At 43.1% G+C, this 22,854-nt stretch overlaps 1 protein-coding gene across 1 annotated transcript in view; it reads left to right on the top strand.

The window, feature by feature from the left end:
* LOC146863782 (uncharacterized) overlaps window positions 1-22,854 on the top strand; it is a 184,322-nt gene that overhangs the window by 130,971 nt on the left and 30,497 nt on the right. Inside the window, exon 2 of the mRNA XM_085636771.1 lies at window positions 9,730-10,965. Coding sequence (XP_085492897.1) covers window positions 9,939-10,965 — 1,027 coding nt within the window. The 5' untranslated portion in view covers window positions 9,730-9,938. The remainder of the gene's footprint in view (window positions 1-9,729; window positions 10,966-22,854) is intronic.

A 22,854-nucleotide genomic window follows, 5' to 3' on the forward strand; every position in this document is an offset into this window, starting at 1 on the left:
TTATTGATTCAGCTGTGAAGGTTCTGGGGCGTGTGGTCCTGGGCAGACTAACTGATTGGTTAGAAGACACAGCTACTCTTTCGTGTCTACAATATGGGTTTCGCAAGGGCCGCGGGACCATAGACCAGAGCCTGAACCTTCAACTTTTAATAGGCAAGTATACCATTGCTAAAAAAGGGGCCTTGTATCTGGCCTTTATGGACTTGTCCTCGGCGTTTGATCGAGTTAATTGCTCCAAACTGTGGGGGTTACTACTTAAATGTGGAATAGATGCTAATATTGTTTACTTCCTAGCGGATTTGCACAGAGACCTCACTGCCACGGTCAGATACGACCGTCTTGGCAATTCCACGGATAAGATAGGAATCACTAACGGCGTTAGGCAAGGATGCATTTTAGCCCCCCTGCTTTTTACACTTTATATTAATGATTTGGGTTCTACACTAATTAAGTCATGCAAGGACATTCCCAGGGCAGGCAAATTCGCCATTCCAGCATTATTGTATGCGGATGATGCCGCGCTCTTAGCACGCACAGCTGTAGGGCTCCAAAATCTTTTAGATTCCTTTGCAAAATTCATGATTGCACTTGACCTTGGAGTGAATTTCTCCAAATCCCATGTGATGATTGTGGGTACCAAATCAAAGAGAGTAAAGACTATGTTTTGCGATGGTCATGTTTTATCACGGGTTACGAGATTCCCTTATTTGGGGGTCATTTTTGACGACAAGTCCACCTGGGCCCCACAATTAGCTGCCAAACGTAATGCTTTTGCTAGGGCCACACTTGCTGTCTTGGAGTTTGGTCGCAAACTGGGGGTGAAGCCCATGCAAGCTATGTTGAATATTTACGTAGCCAAATGCACCTCCATTGCATTGTATGGTGCTGATTTGTGGGGATTTAAAAATATCTCCAATCTGCAGGTTGTAGAAGATAGATTTTTAAAATCTTTATTATCCCTCCCCTGCTCAACATCGGGCTATATTGTCCACCAAGAGTGTGGGATTGACTACTTAACGGATCGCATAGCTATTGCCCCACTCCTGAAATGGATATCAATTTGGCTAAATCCTGAACTAGAACTGAATCACGCGATTTTAAAAGATTGCCTATCTTTAGAGTATGGCAAAACTATCCCGTGGTTGAATTATATTAAGTATCTAGCGAGGTACCTGGGTCGACCGGAGTTATTTGAAAATCCAAACATTATAGTAAAGGGGGATTTAAAATGGGTTAAAGTCACCCATAAACAGAGGGCAATGCTAATAAGGGAAGAAAAGGAATTACTCAAACCCACTGTAAAGGCTCATCAGTTGATTATTACATCTACCAGTCTAGAGCCTTACCTGGGTATTGTTTTATGATGAACCACCGCTTTTTATTAATCAGGTTCAGAATGAACAAATTCCATCTTTTACTTACTGATTCCCCTGGTTGGACAAAGGAGAAGGATTTGGGGATCTGTTCATGCGACAGATTTTCCATTAAAGATACCACGCACTTTATCTTCTTTTGTGGTCACCTGTCTTTAATCCGTAAAAAATACATTATTCCTCTAATAAAAAATAAAGGTTTCAGACAGGTAAAACCAGCACTCATGTATCTTCAGATGTTGGGTTCTCCTTGGGAGATATTTAACATAGCCACTTTTTTAGTAATCTCAATGAGATTGAGGAATAAGATCATATGGTTATAGTGTATATCTCCTCTGAATTTTGACTAAAAATGTATTTGTTTTTTATATGTCTGTAATTTTATGTCAAATGTTTTTACAATGGTTGTATTGTTTTATGTTCGTCGTACTTTTATGGTTTTTGCTATGAACCGAATAAAGTAACTTTGACTGACTGACTGACAGTTCACTGGGAAGGATGGCAGCAATTTAATGTCCCCATAGTTGGAGAAAATACCATCCAACATGTGACCAGCCTTGTGTGTAGGACCCTTGGAGATTAGGGGGAGTCCAAAGGCGTCCATAGCCTCAATGAGTTTTTGCGAGTCTGGGTCATTCATTTTTTCAAGATGAAAATTAAAATCGCCCAACACCGTGATGTTTACATGTATTATTAAGGTTTCTATTGCAGTGCTAAGGTTATCAATAAAATTGCTCCTAGCACCTAGTGAGCGGTATATTAGCATCCCTTTTAGAGCTGATTTAGAGAGATTGCAGCATTGAGAGCTGAACTGTTGCAACATGTCATTGAGGAAGTTGGTTCTGATTTGATTAGGGATTTGAACTGAACTCTGAACTGTAAATAATTGCTCTGAAGAAGATAACCTAGGCCCGGGTGAAAGAAGAATTAAAATTAGGGATTTCATTTAGACAAGAAAGAGGGCTAGGGAAATCTTCCAAGTTGCTCAAAAAAGTTGCTCAAAAAACTTATGCTACACATGGAGAGAGGCGGAGAAAAGTGACTTTGTGTGTTGAACCTCTTTCGAACTGTGATCCACGCTACTTAAAGATGGAGTCTGGAAATTCGAGTCATAGGCACAAATGTATTATAGGTGCACTCATTGTAGGAGTAATTATAATAATAGCTGTAGTCATGGTAGAATCCATTTTGAGTTCCTCCAAAGGCAGGGAGCATGGGGTAGGGGTACAACGGACATCCACACCTACCACTGCTGTTCCAAAAGAGGGTAGGATCTGAGAAAGGCTTGATAGTACAAACTAGTTACTTTCTGCATGTTGATTTGTCCAAAGGTGATAACATGCTGAATGCTTATGCTAAGCTGTTGTATAAGTATGTTGATACTATGGAAGTGAGAGATTGTTATGTGTGCATGCAATTGTCTGCCTCAGTTGAGGAGGGAATCCGATACCATCACTTACCCTTGACTTATGGCATTAGTTGTAGCTTACTTCTTAATATGTTTTAAGGAAAATGTCATCACGAGTACTACTTCTCAAATTATGAGGTACTCTCAGAAATCCCAGTATATAAACATCTGAATAAATATGATTATTATAAGCAAATAGAGAGAATGGAAAATAATTTTGTGCCTACAGTAACATTAGACACTGCTATACATAATCTAACATCCATTCTATCAGACATAGAAAAGAAATTTGTAGATTAAGTAGAAGATAGACATAGGGGATTAGTTGTTAGCACTGACAATAAGGACAAGAATACTGAATGGACTAAGGAGGAGTTAGCTCACAAGCAATAAGGTAAGTTCTGCTCTATAGCTTTAGATTGGACACAATGAGGAAAACTTTGCATACGTCAAGTTGCAAGTAGATATGATATGGTATTTGTGGGACAGAGTGTGTGTGATCATATTTTCTCAAAAAATAGTCAGTGGAAGACATTTTTGCAAGAGTCAGTTCGACTGGTACTAGGAGCATATTTTGTGTATGGAAAGAATGCATATGTTCAGTTACTGAGCAAATGGTATGGTACGTGATTTTTGGCTGTTGTATTTCCAAAGATATATCATGTGGATCTGGAGAGTTTGAAAGGAAGTGCAACAGTAGGGAAAAACTTGGATTGAGCACAGGAGTGGTTGTAGGAGATACATTTGGAGCCATAATACCAAGTTTAGGAGTGGTGTTGAATGATGTCAAGATCAGAAAGCTGTCTACAATAGTGGATAAGTTGTCTGTTAACACAGCTCAATCCTTGTTACTCGTGGATGGGGAGATGGTCTCAATAAGGGCCATGGTGATGCAGAACCGTTCTGCATTAGATGTATTGCTAGCAAAAAAAAGGATGAGTCTTTAGGATACTAAAGGTCCAACAGTGTTGTACTTATATCCCTGATAGAAGTAAAGATCTGAGGGGACATATTGAAAACATCACTGATAAACATCGTGAGATACAAGACTTGGCAGCAGAGGGAGTTTGGGATAAGGTTGGAAAAGGATTTGGAGCAGTTGTAAAGTGGTTTGCAAATTTGGGAAGTGGAATATTTAGATACATCTTGAAGCCAATAATAATCGGTATAATCTGTATCATTGTCCTGGTGGGAATGATAAGAGCATACAAGTGGCACAAAGTATGGCAGGTTGAGAACTCCTTAAGGGAAAGATAGAGAAGAATGGAAAGATTGCAGGACAGTCATTATAAGAATTGTAAGCGAATGGAGGAGTTCAGACAGAGCAGACTAGCTACAGCATCTGTTTAGATCGGTCTACTTTACAGGGATGTTGGAAGGTTTGTGATGACTCAACCTCTTCAGAGTGAGGAACTGATGTAGCAGGAAATCTCATATAAGATGGAGGGGTGCATTATAATCACGTGTAGAACGCATCCACATATAATAATAACATGGGGTGTTAGAATTGTGAATGTATTAACACAATTATATGACGTGCTTTAGTTTCTGGATAACTGTCATGGAGAATTAAGGTAGAAAATGAATATAACTAGCAGAAAACGTTCACATGGAGAATGCGTATTGTGCAACTGACACTTATACGTATATTGAATGTGCTTATTAATTATGCCATTTCACGTGTAGATAGATGTTTTAGTTGGAATTGCATTAATGATATCTGAAGTGGCAAAGCTCATTCTTATGTTAGCTGAAGTACTAGGCCTGAAATGCAAGTCCCTAGAAACTCTTGCTTTAATAATTAATAGTTGAATTTCATGTGCATTGCAGATTCTGTTATTTCATGTTTCCATTGCAGGTGGAGAATACATTCTTTAGGGAAAATAATGTTTGATGTTTTAGTAAGCGCGGCAAGGAGAGAAGAAGTAACAATTGTGAGGCTCGGCTGGATAAAGGAAGGTCATTGTACTTCACACATGAGAAGGCATGGGAACCAAGGACAAATTGTATCAAGAAAGGTACACCATTGACATTGTGGAAAATGACCTTCAGAACTGTACCCAGGATAGATGGCGTGATCCAAACTGCTCCATGGAAAAGTTACCCCTGAATAACTGGTTGTTGGACTTACAGATAGTGCGCCACTCTATTCTTGCCTTCAGAGCATCTTAGAACAAGCTCTGTCTTCTGTAATGTCATGCTAATTGACCCTTTGATTGTGGAGAGACTTCTCAGAGAAACTCCACGTGCTGACACCTTTTTACCCTTCTTCCTGAAAATGCTTATTTACGGACGTCACTTTAGTGCTAGAGTAGGTATAGATTTATGCTTTCCACTCACCAACCCTTGATGCAGGGAAATTTGGACTCATGCTTCCTGATTTTCTGTATTCTACTTTATGAATTATTTGTATTGATTATATTGCATCGTCTATACTGAATACGCAGATTTGGCTTCATGCTGATTCCTATGTACTTCTATACTCTTGTGTTGAGATGCCCCTAAGTCCAGTTGTTCTAGGCTTTGTAATGGATTAACTAACCTTAAGTAGTTGTCCGTGGGTTATTATGTATCCAGGAAAGTTATTGGCTAATTGATTGTTACGCTAAGGATTTTCCTCCCCTCTATACTTTCATGCTGCTAGAAAGAACCATCGGAGTTAGACTTTAAAATGGCCTAGAACTTATGGGCAGGGCCCTTTCAGTTTTTGAACGCTAAAACCCTTTGCACATCTGGCCCCTTATTCTTCCAATCTAGTTTCATAGGTAAGAGTTTTCCAACATCATTCTCTAAGTGGTTCATCTGGGGGCCTGTGTCTCTTTTTGACCCTATAATATTCCTGCATGGCTGATCAAGAACCGTACTGTGTTCTGTAGTGCACTTATGTAATCATCAGCTTGAAAAGAAAAATAGAGACATTGAGGAACGAAGTAGTTTTAAAAGAGAGACATATGGGGAAATTGGGAAAACAGTTTGAGAAAAGGAACATGAATCAAAGAGGAAAAACACAGAAAACTAGAGGTAAATCAGGATTTGCAGATAGAAGTATATGAAATATTATTTATACTGAGTCGCTGTCAGGAAATTCACAAATGACTTACAATTCTTAAGCAATACAATTGTGCTGCATCAGAGTTGGGAAATAATTGAAGTCCTAAAGATGGATGGTTTTAGCAGTTAGAATAGAGGCTTATTGTATGTAACCATAGGTCCGGGAATAGGAGTTGCGGGGTGCTGCAGCACCCCCAAACTACCCCTGCTGGAGTTCAGAAGGTGAATGAATAAATAAGATGTCTTCAAATTGTATTTGTATCTTGTTATAATTGCTGTGCATTCAAAAACAGACGTCAAATGTGAGGCTAAGGGCCTTATTATGAGCTTGGCTGTCCTCCTGCAGCACCAGGTCAGGCAGTCGGTGCTGCGGTGGTCTCATGGCGGCGGCTGTGTTAGCCTAATAAGAGAGCCTTAACAGCAGATCACCGCCGTGACCATGCCTGCAGCACGTTCCTGCACGGTATGGCATGCACCATGTCGTGCATGCCACACCGAAAAGGAATGTGGGTGCAATCCCAGGGGGGTACAACATGTGCCCCCCATGCACTCCCAAGCCCAGAAGCAGCAGGTGGCCCTGTTAGGGCCCTCTTAGTTGCATCTCTACCACTCTTTTCATGGCAGGCTACCGCCATGAAATGGGCGGGACAAAAGCAACTCAGAATATGCTCAGCGGTGCCGCAGCTGCACAGCCAACATATTCCTGCCCATTACCACTGCACCCCCACCTCAGGATCCTGGATCCCAACGGACATGGCAGACGGTCCGACCGCTACACTCGTAATACCACCACTGTGAGTACGGCAGTCCTAGGACCGCCATACTCATTATAAGGCCCTAAGTCTTCTGACAAATTGCTGCTTATTCTTTTAACATGAAGATTGGTGTTTCATTCTCTGACTGCAAACTTATAGGATTTTGTAAAGTGAACTATCTGACAATATTGTTGGGGTTATCAGAAACAACTAAAAGGTGACGGACTTAAATGGTAGCACCTCACTTTTTGTAATACTGCTGCCTTATCTGGCTGTTAGTGCACAATAACTCCAGCACCCTTCACCTAATGGTGCCTCAGAAAAAAGATCTGACAATTTATTCACAACAAATGGAGGTGCACTAAACATAGAATAGAGAGTCCAAAGTATTTCTCTTTTTCTTTGTTTGACTTTTATTTCATAGCTGATAAATACACAACAACAGCCAACGCGTTTCGTTCCTTTAAAGACAATTTTAACGGAACTTCTTCAGGGCTGCAACAAAATAGAAAAACATTTTTATAACACTCATTAAAAATGACGGACGTACACATATTTACAGACGTTTAAAACATTTTATTTTTTTTTATTTTTTTTAATTATACAATTGTACAGAAAATAGAGTCATTATATACACAAGATACCCTAAAATTTTCGGCGTTATTTGACATATTCTTTTACACATTATTTATAGGGTTTTTCCAAAAGACACAAAGAAAGAGTCTTGATGTACATAAATCACTGTACTTTGTCCAATGATCATAACAACTGCTTCTTTAAAAGCTCGAAAAAATTATTTTCAAATTTGTATTTTCCAAAGCTAAACTCAAAATAAAAACTACTGTCTCACCTCGAATTGATAGCAAGTCAAGTTCAAACTTTATATTTGATGATTGGTGAGTAAGAAATAGACAGCGAGTCCCACTAGATGTGTAGAAAATCCAAAATATCTAAAATATCTAAAGAGTAAGGCAAGGGAAACCAAAATAAATCAACCCGAACTTATTAGCGAGACATTTCAAAAAATTGGGTTGAATACTACCATTTATCTCACCTTAGTCGGTCGCAGAAGGTTTAGATATGTGTGAAGAACCAATGGTTCAATTTAAAGATGAAAAGGCCCATTGTAAAGGTGACCATCAGATTTTCTGATAAAAATCTAAAGCAGAAACGAAAAACAAAAAATAATACTGAATCAAAATATAATGGGTATAATAGAAGGAGAATCATTACATAGTAGTTTGGAATTTATGAAAGTCACAAAACTCCAGAAGGCTAACCATTATCAAAAGGAGTAGACCAGAACCGGAGAGTTCAAATTTAAAAATGAGAAGAAAGACAGTGCGCTACCATAAACAATTTATTAATTTGTAGATCAAACCTCTTTCAAGTATTAGCTAGGTTCTCACCTGTAGGGTAGCTTCAAAAAGTTTTGTAAGGCGGAAAATCCTAATTTGCATAGGTGGGCGCTCAATTTATTATCAGCGAAATATCGATCAATCACCTAATAAAAAAAAAATATATATAAATGATTTTTTGATGAACACATTGCTATTTACGATAAAATTATATATCTGTATATACGTTCAAGCAGAAGCATATGAAACTTGAAAGATGACTCGTGCCTTAGAATTTCAGTGATGAAGATATGAAAATATAACACAAACATATTCCACCCATATTTCAGATAAATTAATATCGATACCTCTTATAATCGCTAGGTACTCAAAAGAAGTTAATCAATACCCAAACTCAAAATAGACAATAGTTTGGACAAGTGATCATAGACTTTATATTATAAAAAGCATTATTCGTTTTATATACATAATGGGCATTAGTAACTGTACTAAGCTGTATCAAAAGCCCTGATGCACGATAGAAATATATATGCACCAAAAAAAATATAGTCTCTGTTTCCTAGTAGAGGATTCAAGTATAACATGATAGTCCAAAGTATTTGGTGAATAATAACATTTTAAATTTGTATTGCAAAAAATGAAGAGAATGCAAATTCGGATGACCATAAGAAGTTGGAGGGGTTATCTATTTAGTTAAAAGATGTAGGGCTTAAAAAGCCACTTTAACTAATACCCCAACGGACAATCAAAGGAAAATTGTACTAACACTTTCATAGTGAAGTCTCAAGTTTTCATCCAAAACTAACAAGATAAATGTAGCTTGCCAATTCCAAAAAGCCATATTGCCCTCATATTAACTATCGAAACAAGTTACTAAAGTTCTATTTACAATGGAAATACCTTGATAAGCGATTCCTGCTCTCTCTCCGATTCACCGACAAGCTCCATAGTCGTTTTGCGCTACTTATATATACCTCGTCTGTGTTTTCAAAATTGGAAACACCTGATCTCGAATCTTAGGCGCATATTTAGTGACATCATAATGACGCGACGTTTGTATTGAAGCAGCCATATACATCTAAAGCCTCTCATAAATGGTTCGGCCATTTTGAAATGTCTAAAGTATACATATATGAATATCCATTGAGCTTGGTTCTAATACTCATGGGATGTATAGCCAGTTGTGAGGGTTACATGGAGTATAAAAAGAAAGGCTGTAGGATGTCAGAGTTTTTCTAGCACACACAATTTAAATACCTATATAATAACTGGACAATTATTTCAGCGGTTAGGTAAGCACATGTGAAGCACATTTTTGTTTTTGTAAGTCTGATGTCTGATGGAAACAAAGGTTTTAATAGGATCAAATCAAGATACTTTCCTTGAAGATGTGCAAATGGTATATATTTGTTGAAAACGTGTTTTCACGTATTATTATTTGATCACACTACAGTTTTATCAGTAAAACTGAATGGCAGTGCGAATTTTGTGGTCATTTCAATGGAAAACTTGTTGTTTATAAATGACCTTGCGCTATCACACCAGGCTATATTTGCGTGAGTGTGCTCCAAATGCACCACTGGCTACATACAATTGCCTTGCCGCGATCCTGCTGAATGGACATGGCTCTTTTGCTACACTCCTTTATGTCACACTTGAGTGTTCATAATTCCTATGACTTCAGTGATGTAACATTGATCCCAGTGACCCCACTTTGAAAATTGTTCACGCACCACTGTATGTAACTCATACCATAATCTGTTTTTATGCTTTTCTTTTCCTAGGGGTTGTAAAAATGGAACCAGAGACTATATTAAAGATTAAAAGTGTACAAGCGATTGTCAGTGTTCTATATAGGAGAATTAAGGCAGGATAGGGGTTGACACTCAGGAAGTCAACATGTCATGCACCCCCTGAAGACTAAAAAAAGAGGCTCAATGCACATAGCATAATCGTCAATGCAACAACTTAGCACTATATACTATACAAAACGATGAGTCACCATTACATCATGGATCAGGTCAAGAATGAAGGAGGAGAAGAATCATCTGGAAGGGATCATCACTGTACTCCATGTATGAAAACTGAAGAAGCAAAGCTGTTATCATCTGGAGATCATCAGTACTGCATGGACTGGATCAAGACCAAAGAAGGGGACAAGCCATCATCCAGGATTCATCAGTATCCAATGAATTGGGCAGTAAATCGACAAGGAGCGAGGCGATCTGTCGGAGATTATCAGGGCTCCAATGACTGGGTCAAGACTGAAGAAGAGGCGAGGCCAGGTTTTTGGGATCAACAGTACGCCATGGATTGGTGTAGTCTTAAAAAAGGGGAAGCGGACTATCAGCATACTCTTGATAGGATAACAAATGCAGAAGGGGAGGAGTTATCTGCTCAGGGCCATCTGTGCTCCGTGGACTGGAACAACATTAAAGAAGGAGAGGAGCCAAATTGTCTTGGGATGAAGACTGGCGAAGAGGAGGACTTTTCTATTAGGGATCATCATTACTCTGTGGATTCAATGCACTCTAAAAAGGGCGAGGAAGCATCTACTGGGTATCAATATATTCTGGACTGGATCCAGACTGAAGAAAGGGAAAGGTTTTCTATTAAGCATCATCCGTATTCTGTTGACAGCAAACATACTGAAACTGGTGATGAACCACCTATTGGATATCAATATCTGCTGGACTGGGGCCAGATGGCAGAAGGGGGAAAGCTATGTGCCATACATGCTCAGTGTCCCAGGGCCTGGGTAAAGAGTGTGGAAGGGGAGAAGTCATCCACTACAGATAACCTGCACACCACCAACTGTGCGGATTTCGAAGAATGGTCGCAACCATTTCCTAAAGATAATCAGAAAACGTTGGAATGTGTTCAGAGGGAATGGGAGCAGGCATTTAGTAACAATGATCAGTACTCAATGAACCACTGGAATGTTACTGGATGGAGGGAGCAACCCTTATTGGCATGTCAAGATTTTGGTGGCAAAGAGAATCTAGAAACGCCCATTGAAGGTAAGGAGTAAATATATTTACCCGATGTATCTTTATTATGCATTATGTTAGGTGAGGTGTTCATGTCTTGGTATTCTATTAAAATATCATGCCAAATGATTCATGAGATGACTTCCAGCACCTTTTCCTGAAAACAAGAGATAGAAAAAGATAAGAGGTGGGGAGGGCTGTCATTATCACTTTTCAAAGGAAGGGTAAGTAGGTGATTGTGTGTGTCCCTTTCCAGCCTTTTAGCCTCGTTGCCTCCCTTTTCTGTGCTCCTTTCTGCTGCTCTCAGAACTGTTTTGCCTCCCTTGCCTCTCTATGGGACTCCAACTTGTGGCCTACAGATCTGGGACCCACTCCCACCCCAGCCCATGCACCAGAAATGTCAGGAACATTATCAATAGCAAGCTGGACGTGTCCGGCCAGGTCAAGCTGGACGTCATGGCGTCCTGCTTCTACTCTCTTAGGATGCTAAGAAAGAAATATACAAGTGTCTACTGAACAACACCTAAAAGACAAGCAGCCCCTCATCACCAACAGACTGGATGATGGGAAATCTCTCTACGCAGGAATCACCAAACAGCTCACGAAAAGACAGCAAACCATCCAGAGCGCCGCAGTCAGACCTGTCCTCAACCTCCCATGCAGGGCAGAAATCACATCACACCTGAGGGACCTCCAATGGGTTCCAATACTTAAGTGTGCACAGTTTAAGCTACTCACCCACACATACAAAGCACTACACAACACAGGCCTAGCCTACTTGAACAGCCGTATACACTTCTAACAACCATCCAGGCACCTCCGCTCCTCTGAAGTCTTACTGGCACACGTCGCAGGCATTCACAGAATCAGACCCGGAGGTCGAGATTTCTCCTAAATCGTGAAACAACCTCTCACATACATCAGAGCCGCCTCCTCTATTCTTCAGTTCCGCAAGAATCTGAAGACTTGGATTTTCGGATAAGTGCACTCCCACTTCCGGGGTCAGCTTTGCACACCTGCACAGTGCCAGGATGCCCTCAGAGGTAATAGGGAGCTATACAAATACACATAACATAACATAATATGTGTATCTAAGGTGTTTGCATGAGGCAAGGTTCCTCTCACACATGCTTTTTAAATTAACTGCGTTATTACAGGGTCAATGACGTGTAAGGTAGAAAATGATGCTTACGTTTTCAAATATATTGAGCTACTAGTACTTCTTAAACATAAAATAGCTGATTCCCTTGATTTTTAATATAAATTTACATTATCACAGAGACTCCATTGAATGTATCTATGTGATGGGCACACTGTATAGCCCAGTGGCAGAAATGTGGAATTCGCTATTCTCATATTTAGAACTGTAGAACTATCCTGGAATTGTCCCTAGTCCACCCTTTGTGTCTAGGAAGGGTGTAAAGGGTGAATAGGTGTGACTGGTGCAGACGTGCATCCTGTTGTTGTGACTGTTGCAAAATATGTCTTCCTGGTTGCCATTGGGTACCTTTTAACAACCAATATGTTGGACGAACGATTGGGACATCTTTACAAGGGAGATAAGATATTCTGTCGAAAGTTCATGGCACATTTTCAGTGGTTCTTTTATAAGTTGTTATATCAGCACTTGTAATTCCTGATAGTTATGAATGATGTCGATGTTTTTAAATAATGTAAATGGTTGAAGAGCAGAGAGCAATAGAGAAGTAGGTCATTATGCAAAGGATGAGATTGGATGGGACACAAGCAGAGCGTGCAGCGGAGAAGAAGAAAGTTGTGGTTGGGGAGACTAATGTACAAGTAGATCCTGATTGGGGAGTGTGGGGTCAAGGTTGGCATTCCCTTTACAGAGAAGTAGTATTGGCACAGCCAGTAGGTTTGATGTTTCTATTCTTAATGCATATAAAACAGTAGATGAGAGTGCATGGATGAAAAAGTGACTGAGCACAAGAATGAATGCCGAGATTGATGAGTGAATGTGTGAATGTGTGAATGGATGGATGTCAGTGTATGAGGGAATCAAGCATGCAAGGGTATTGAGGTGGGAGCAGTGTGGGGAAGGGGCGGTGTGTGGAGGGGCGAAGTAAATGAGTAGGTATAGAATAGATGGGTTATTATCTACAGGAAAGTCATGCATAGCCATGTGCTGTTGAGAGTATATAGTTTCTGACGCTTGGCACAGTTCAGGCACAGATGGGCACAGACCGGCCTGCCTTGGCAGACTTTCGGTACGCTGTAAAAAGTTTGAACGGGGTATTCAAAGATTAGGAAGAAGTGGCGCTCTGCAGGTAAACGTGGGTAATATGAGCTTCAATGTCTGTTATGGTGCAAAACAGGGAGGGGAGACCCCTGAAACCCCTCAAATTGTATAGGAAAAAAAACCTACAACCAAGCAATAAGAACAATCCTGTGCACACATACAATTGATTGAATCAAAATTGACATGAGTAAGTACAACTTGACAAAAGAAACATCCGCATATGTGCTAGTGATTCTGTTTAATAGGCGTAGCCAGCCGACACGTGTTTCGTCATGGGACGAGTAGACCACGACTCTTCAGGGCTGGAAAGAATACAAAAACATTGCATGCTATGACATATGCCACAAGGCAAACGTTTGCAAAATGTGACATAGTCCAAAACGTAGAATACCACGCCAATGTGGAGCTAAAACAAGAGAAGAACACCACTACTTCAAGAAGGTACTGAAGTGCTGATAAAACAAAGGTATAGAGTAAGCCTGCACCACCAATCGGTGAAAAGACACAAAGAAAGGGAAGAAAGGAAAAAAGAACAAAATTATCCCCAATGCACCAAAATCGAATGAAAGGTATAAAGGCTAAAATCTCTGTGAGTGCAGAACCAACAAAAAACATCCATACCTGTAGCTAATGCCAAAAGGACAGTGGATACTGAAACAAAATATATTGCGAAAAAATAATTAAACGACTGTGTGTTCAAAGAAGCAAAATTGTAATCCCCCAAAAAGTCTCTAAACACGGTAAACGAGAAAATCTTACCCCTCAACCGGTGATAATTCCAACCCGGCTGGGTAACGCAAAAGGTGTAAACGGTGGGTCAGTAAAGCTGGGCAAATCGGTATAATCTCTGTAAAGATGAAAATAGCACCCCCGGTGTGAGTGGCCAAAAAATCCATATGTAATACGTAGGCAAGACTAATAGTACATGAATAGTTCGTACCTCCAAAAATTCAGCCAAAGTAGTCATAAAGCTTCCAGCCGCCAGTCACATATAAATCAGTAGCAAAGACAACGTATTCTTAAATAATGGCTCCAGCCCGTAAGTGTCGGGCAAAAGTTTCAGCTAGAAAAAGTCTATGCGAAATATGTCTGAAATAAAAACAAGTGCAGGAGCCAAAGTCAGGTAACGATAATGCATCCCACAATGCTTATTCAAAGAAAGACAAAGATACCATGTCAGTATCAATATCTGTATCAGAGGAAACAATCAAAATTTAAAATTTAATCGGTACTTACATGTTGAAAGGTGTATCAAAACGTCCTGGCGGCATACATTCAGTGTGCGAGTGAATCCGAGACCCGTAACCCGGCAGTGCTTAAATATCAGGACAATGCCCAAACACTAGAACGTTAACATACGTTTATTAAGTAACACCGGAAGAGGACGGACCGTAGTATTGTGGTAAATAATTTAATTACCGGGACTTAATTTGATACAGAAACATAATAAAATAGCTCAGTAAATAAGAGGCAGAATCCGTGGTATTAGAGGTTCGGAATGGGCTTTATTCCAATGGTCGATTATAATCGGTTGCTCCAAGTTCCATCACCACGGAGGTTCAGGAAGTGAAGTACATACATTATTGACAAGAAATGACTTTTATAGAACATACATTACAATGAAGCGAATGCGGTAGGCGTAACAATTGATAAGGAAGATGACGATTCACATGCGTAACCGAAAATGGGCGTAATGAGGAGTAAAAAGGAACATAATTGGTTATGATGTCATATATAGGTGGATCTATAAGATTATACTTGGCATAGATGCGCGCGCAGCAGCATGACGTGTGATTGACGTGCAACTAGGGGGTGAAGGGGACTTGACATTTAGCTCTACATGTGGAGACAAGAAGTCTGGGGGGTCAAGTCAACCTAATCCCAAATCATATCTAACATCCTATGTTTAAAGAACTATGTTATCCACAAAGGGAGATCTCTTCGAGTAGAATCTTATTCTATACTGACTATACTGACCATTAGTGCGTGTACAAGCGTCTAAGTGTCTACACTAGATGCGAGGGCGGAAATCTTCCATAGCAATAGGGCTATGAATTACTTTCATAAAGACAGAGAAGCCGAGCCTTTGCTCGGTAGCTGGAAGAATGTTTACTTAAACTACTAGACAGGAATGCATCGGGCAGGGAACGGAGCAGATAATTTCGAAGGTGAAATACAGTTTTTGGCAGGCAGCAGGCTGATGTCAGGCTTCGTGAGCCGCGCAGAGAATGAGGCAAAGTTCATGGTCACAGTTGCAGGCTCAGACTGGAGCTTTCAGAGGCAGAAGGCAAGAAGAGTTTGATGACAGAATCAGGGCCTACTTGCCTGGACTGTAGAATGGCATAAGTGAACCATATAAAGCCGGTGGCCTTTCATACTTAGGAATGGCGGAAGCCGGGAGCTCATACCCTCGCACTCTGATTATTTTTAAAATTGTTTGAATTGTCACGAATTACTTTGTATTTTAAAAACATTTATCACCCACCTTCCAGCGAGGCCACTTCAGAGCAGTCGCTCCTACGGGACAGGCACGCACAGCGGATCTTAACGCTGCCACGTAGCCTCCCACATACTCTTCCCCTGACGCCATTGCCGACACGAGAGAGGCCAGGCCCCTTCCTAGGCCACGCCCACCGCTGCCGAGCATAAATACGCTGATCTCTATCGACTTTCAGACAGTCATTTCTCCTGAGGCGGAAGCCGGGAGCTCATACCCTCGCACTCTGATTATTTTTAAAATTGTTTGAATTGTCACGAATTACTCTGTATTTTAAAAACATTTATCACCCACCTTCCAGCGAGGCCACTTCAGAGCAGTCGCTCCGACGGGACAGGCACGCACAGCGGATCTTAACGCTGCCACGTAGCCTCCCACATACTCTTCCCCTGACGCCATTGCCGACACGAGAGAGGCCAGGCCCCTTCCTAGGCCACGCCCACCGCTGCCGAGCATAAATACGCTGATCTCTATCGACTTTCAGACAGTCATTTCTCCTGAGGCGGAAGCCGGGAGCTCATACCCTCGCACTCTGATTATTTTTAAAATTGTTTGAATTGTCACGAATTACTTTGTATTTTAAAAACATTTATCACCCACCTTCCAGCGAGGCCACTTCAGAGCAGTCGCTCCTACGGGACAGGCACGCACAGCGGATCTTAACGCTGCCACGTAGCCTCCCACATACTCTTCCCCTGACGCCATTGCCGACACGAGAGAGGCCAGGCCCCTTCCTAGGCCACGCCCACCGCTGCCGAGCATAAATACGCTGATCTCTATCGACTTTCAGACAGTCATTTCTCCTGAGGCGGAAGCCGGGAGCTCATACCCTCGCACTCTGATTATTTTTAAAATTGTTTGAATTGTCACGAATTACTTTGTATTTTAAAAACATTTATCACCCACCTTCCAGCGAGGCCACTTCAGAGCAGTCGCTCCTACGGGACAGGCACGCACAGCGGATCTTAACGCTGCCACGTAGCCTCCCACATACTCTTCCCCTGACGCCATTGCCGACACGAGAGAGGCCAGGCCCCTTCCTAGGCCACGCCCACCGCTGCCGAGCATAAATACGCTGATCTCTATCGACTTTCAGACAGTCATTTCTCCTGAGGCGGAAGCCGGAAGCTCATACCCTCGCACTCTGATTATTTTTAAAATTGTTTGAATTGTCACGAATTACTTTGTATTTTAAAAACATTTATCACCCACCTTCCAGCGAGGCCACTTCAGAGCAGTCGCTCCGATGGGACAGGCACGCACAGCGGATCTTAACGCTGCCACGTAGCCTCCCACATACTCTTCCCCTGACGCCATTGCCGACACGAGAGAGGCCAGGCCCCTTCCTAGGCCACGCCCATCCAATCTCCCCTCTCAGCATAAAACATGTGCACCAATCGGAAGCGCAGCGGACGAGCGCAGCGGGCGCGCCGCTTGCGCGCCGAAGGCGCGCTTAAGGCAAGCCCGTCTGCGCCCGTCCGCGCACGACCGGGCCTAGGGCCAGACTATATGCCTGTCCCAGCCGCCTCTAAGGTAAGCTATTCCCGCAGAGAGCTCCTTAGCCTTAGACCCACTAAAAACAGCTCATGTCTGGCACTACACGACCCCACTGTCCCTTTTCGCCGCTGTGACAAATGCAAACCAGGCAATCTCTCCCTTCCAAAACCCCCCGTCCCTCCCCCGGTCCTTAAAATCTCGACCCTTAACTGCAGATCACTTCCCAAACATGCCCTGCTTATCAACCATCTTATTGTCGACCTTAAACTGGACATACTTTTCCTCACAGAAACCTGGATTACGGAGCATTCCAACGCTGACGTCGTCCTAGCTCTCCCCCCGGGCTTCCTCATCATGTCTCAACCCCGTCCCCTAGGCAGAGGAGGTGGATTAGCCATTATCCACAGGGACCACTTTATCTGTCGATCCAAAGACTGCGCGATCCTAGACTCAGAGAGCTGCCTCTTCACGATTCAGCTGTCTTCGACGAACTCCCTGTCAGGCCTGCTGGTGTATCGGCCGCCCGGCCACTCTGGCCCCTTTACAGCCGCCCTCCTGGAAACCGTTTCCTCCGCGGCATACCTGACTCCTAACTTCCTTATAACAGGCGACCTAAACATTCATCTCGAGGATCCCCTTGACACTGGGGCAACCGACCTTATTGACGACCTAGCGGCCTTGGGTCTGCTTCTCGCCAACTCTGAACCAACTCACACGAAAGGGCACCTCCTCGACCCGGTGTTTTCCAACATCCCTTCCCTCCTTTTCATTAACTCCCAACCCCTCCCGTGGACGGACCACTTTCTAGTCACGACCCATCTCCCTGGAGCTTTCAAAAAGCCTCAAAAACCCCCCACCTTCACCAGAGACAGAGCGTGGGCCAGACTCCCGGTGGAGGATTGGTCCACAGCCCTGGACGCTTCGATCCCCAGTCTTTCTGAGGACCCCTCCACCGCCGACTCCCAAGTCAGAGACTGGATATCCTCCACTCTCGATAATCTTATCCCCATAAAAAATCGGGAGATCAAAAACAGGATAAAAGGCCAGGCCCCCTGGTATACTCCTGACCTCAGGGATCTACGCAAAGAGTGCAAAAAGGCCGAGAGGCAGTGGAGAAAGGACTGGCTCCACAGTAACAAAGACCTCTACAATAGTGTAGTTAGACGCTACAAATCAGCTCTCAAACTTGCTAAGGCAGGATTCTATGACAACAGAATACAAAACGCCACCAATTCCACAAAAGAAGCGTACCTGATTGTCAAAGAACTCCTCAACATTCCATCAGCACCCACCGTTTCCCATGCCCCCCCAGACAGAAGTAATGACTTTGCCTCCTTCTTCGACTCTAAAATTGCGCGAATATTGGACTCTCTCCCCAGCATCACCCCCCACATCTCCACTGATACTGAGGTCTGTATCAACAGCCCGCGGCTGTCCTCCTTTAGAGCAACCTCCCTCATTGAGGTCTCCGCCACGTTAGCCAAAATGAAAAGCGGCTCTCCTCTTGACCCAGCCCCGGCCAGACTATTAAAAGCTGCCGCCCCCAGCATAGCCTCCACCATCAGGGATCTCATTAACATCTCCTTGCGCCAAGGCACAGTGCCGCCCAACTGGAAATATGCGGTTGTCAAAGCCCTGCTAAAGAAACCCCATCTGAATCCTGACGATATGTCTAACTATAGACCCATATCACTCCTTCCCTGCATCAGCAAGATGGCGGAGAAACTAGTTAATTCCCAACTCTCCCAATTCCTTGAGACCAACAAAATCCTGCGCCCATCTCAAACTGGCTTTAGGCCCGGCCAGGGCACGGACACAGCCCTCCTCTCCGTCATTGAGGAATCAAGGCGCATTCTGGATTCAGGAGGATCAGTGGCAGTGATCCTCCTGGACCTCAGTGCCGCCTTTGACACGGTGGATCACCGTGTCCTTCTACATCGCCTGGCCAGGGCAGGAATTGTGGGCTCAGCACACGCCTGGATTAACTCCTTCCTATCAGGCCGTTCATTTCAGGTGTGGGACGGCAACTCTCGCTCAGACCCCCTCCCACTGACTTGTGGAGTCCCGCAGGGGTCCTCGCTTAGTCCCACCCTGTTTAATGTTTACATGGCCCCCCTGGAAGACGTCGTGACCCCCTATGGGATCAAAATTGTCAACTACGCTGACGACACCCAACTTGTCGTCTCCCTCTCCCAGCTGGACAAACACCCAGACAGCCTGCGGAACTGCCTCCAAGACATCTACTCCTGGATGTGCGAATCTTCCCTAAAATTGAACGGTTCTAAAACCGAAATTATGCTCCTGGGCAACAAATGGTCATCAATCCCCGCCTCGGTGTGGCCGGACACCTTTGGTGAGATACCCACTCCAAAGTCAGAAGTTAAAACGCTAGGCGTTTGGCTGGAACCAAGCCTCACCATGAAGACCCAGGCAACCAAGACCGCTGGATCATGTTTTGGCCTCCTGCGGTCAACCCGAAAAATTCTCCCTCTCCTTCCTCCAATATCCAGGAAACTGCTAGTTCAAGGGCTCATCCTAGCCAGACTCGACTATAGCAACGCCGTCTACCTCGGTGCACCGGAGTTTACCTTAGCCAAACTCCAACGGGCACAAAACGCCGCGGCAAGGATTATAATGGACCTCCCCCCCAGAGCCTCTGCCAAATCAGCCCTCAAGGCCCTGCACTGGCTCCCTGTCCGCCAACGAGTTGAGTTTAAGGCAATGTGCACCAGTCACAAATTCATTAATGGTGCCGGCCCTGCCGCCCTGAAAGACCTTGTCGCCCCCTACAAAGCGCCTAGGGCACTGCGCTCGGACGACGAGCATTTGGCCATCGTCCCTAAATTTAAGAAGGCTCGGACCGGTGGCCGTCGCTTTTCGGTCAAAGCCTCCTCAGGCTGGAACGCACTGCCTCGCCACTTGCGTCTGGAACCCTGCCACGCCCTCTTCCGGAAAAAACTAAAAACTTTCTTATTCCCCAAATAATCTTCCGGTCCCCCCTCCTCTTGGGATATCACAGCTCTATAGCGCGGGGATGCCTCCGGGTCACCAGGCGCTTTATAAATTTATAAATAAATTTATAAATAAATAAATAATAAATATCCAGCCTATTCATGGCGGATCTGACAGAGGACAGGTTGACGGTGGACGCACATGTATTTGCGTCTTCATAACTGGAACTGGAGGGAACATACATGTACTTGTGATTCATACATGGAACCGTTGGGGTCCAAGATAGGGGACATAACTGATCAGAAAAATCCATATTTCCACATTCCCTCCTTGTCCCCTACTTGCCCGTTAAGAGATATCAATCTTCATCAATCCATTGATCTGTTCATATAACATCATTTGTTCTTCTTTCTTCTTCCGTGACGAATGAAATCTTGGTGGTGGAATACACGATGTGGCACACAGACCACAGATCGCTGGTCCACATTGTAGACATAGACAGCAACTGAATAGTATGAGAAGGCCAATACCTAGGAAAGATAGGACCTTCCATCCAAAGGTAGATAATACACTCCAAAACCAACCGGACCAAGTCCAGGTGCCTGGGTTCTGGTGTATCTGGCTTACAATCTTATGAAGGTGAGTTATGGCTTTATATACAGATGGCGAATTTTCTGGTATGAAAATGCAACAGCTTGATCCGATAACCCTACAAGCTCCGCCCCTATCAGCCAGGATGACGTCAAGGACAAGACGATTTTGAAGCACAACAATCCGCATAGCAGACTGCTCTTCTGTTAAATTGCCTAAAGCGGAAATAGTTTCATTCACTACTGCTTCAAGGGTTCTAGTTAATCTACGTATCAGCTTACTATTAGTAACAGTACCTATATAGGGAAAGAGACCTTTATTGAAATCTGTGTATTTTTCCCACGCTGTTTCAGTGTAATCGACTATTGGGAGATCTCTCCTTACTCTATTATTTACTAAATGAGTGTTTCTGTGATAATCAGGAGGAGCTAGAAAAACAGGTGGCAAAAGGAATCCAATGTAGCAAGTACCATCCCAATCTAGAGGCAAACGTACATATGCCGTCTGACCACATATGAAATAGGAATGGCGGAAAGCTCTAAATGTGGACTTGCCTTGATCACTGAATTCTACTACAGTCGTGCATTTACTATGGCCCATATGTATGGAACCATTTTTCCTTACACATAGTTCACCCTTTACTGGAAATATTGACATAGCGGGCAAAATTGGAGTAGCTTCGGATTCGACATTTAGGATCATAAGATTAAGCGTAAAATTACCTAATCCATACACTTCATTTTCTAGATCAGTTCCTGTTCTCTGGGGAAGTCCCTCCTTGTTAGGGTAGCAGACCTTAAGCAAAACTAGGTTCAAATTTCCCCATACCCAGTTATCTTGATAAACTGCAGAATTCGAATCTAGAGAATTAATTAAACTAAACCATGCTCCACAGGAGCCGTTGTGTGTGAACGGGTATGGAAAGAGAGGTAGAATTCCTTTATAATTCTGATAGGGAGGGAGTCGGCCACATATCCAACAATTTGTAGCATTGCTAACCTGATGGGAATGATGTAACATACTGATAAACGTGTTATTGCGCAGCGCAAATCTATAAGACAACTCAAGCCGAGGTAATTCACTAAAAGAATGTTCAGCAGTAACATTGTAAACATTTCTGGCAATAGGGTAATATATGTGCAACAATATACTTGCAGTATTTATTAAAAGATTTAAGAAAAACAAGATTAATAATGTCACTATGCAATGACTACGCAGTGATTTACAGTACGCCTGTCGTTTCAACATTTTTCGCGATTTTCCATGATTCAGGTCTAAGGGATACATGTCGGAGACAGATTCAACCGCTTCACCTTGGAGAGGACTTAAACAATCAAATCGTCCGACGGTCTAGGCCTGAGTTTTATTTTATAAAGTTCCTGACTGTTGGCCTCAGCCAAAGGTAGTTTTGAGTCAATGGGTGAAGACACACGAGGTGGGCTATTTACATCTGAAGGAAGTCCATGAAATTTCTTGATATGACTTGAATGCACCCATCCTTTTCTGCCTTCAATCTTCACGGCTGTCCTTGTGGTGAGCAGGACCAATTTGGGTGATTTCCACCTGGGCTCCAGCTGAGTCTTTCGGTCAAAATTCCTCACAAGAACGAGGTCTCCCGGAACTACGTCATGGGGTTTCACCTCAGTGTTGTCGGGAAAGGCTGCAGCTACCTGTGAACGACAAGATTGTAGTGCAGACATCAAGGAAGCCAAGTAATCTGTCAGCATATTACAGTCAATATCAGTTATTTTGCGTGGTATAGGCGTCCCCCACATATTTGGTGGTCTGCCGAAGATCACCTCATACGGGGATAGCCCTGTTCGAGAGTGTGCTACCATTCTCATGTAAAAGAGTGCAACTGGTAACGCTACTACCCAGTCGACACCTTTCTCTCTGCATATTTTGGACAATCTGATTTTCAGTATCTGATTATGTCTTTCTACGAGACCTGCTGCCTCGGGGTGTCGGACACAGTGGAATTTCCACTGATATCCTAACAGAAGTGAAACATGTTTCATTAATTCGGATGAGAACGGCTGGCCGTTATCTGAGTGAACAACACGTGGTAAACCGTATCGTGGGAAGAATTCTCGAACCAACTGTTTGGCAGTAGTCGGGGCAG

Source organism: Triturus cristatus, chromosome 2_1 (genome assembly GCF_964204655.1).
Source record: "Triturus cristatus chromosome 2_1, aTriCri1.1, whole genome shotgun sequence".
In the NCBI taxonomy this organism is placed as follows: domain Eukaryota; kingdom Metazoa; phylum Chordata; class Amphibia; order Caudata; family Salamandridae; genus Triturus; species Triturus cristatus.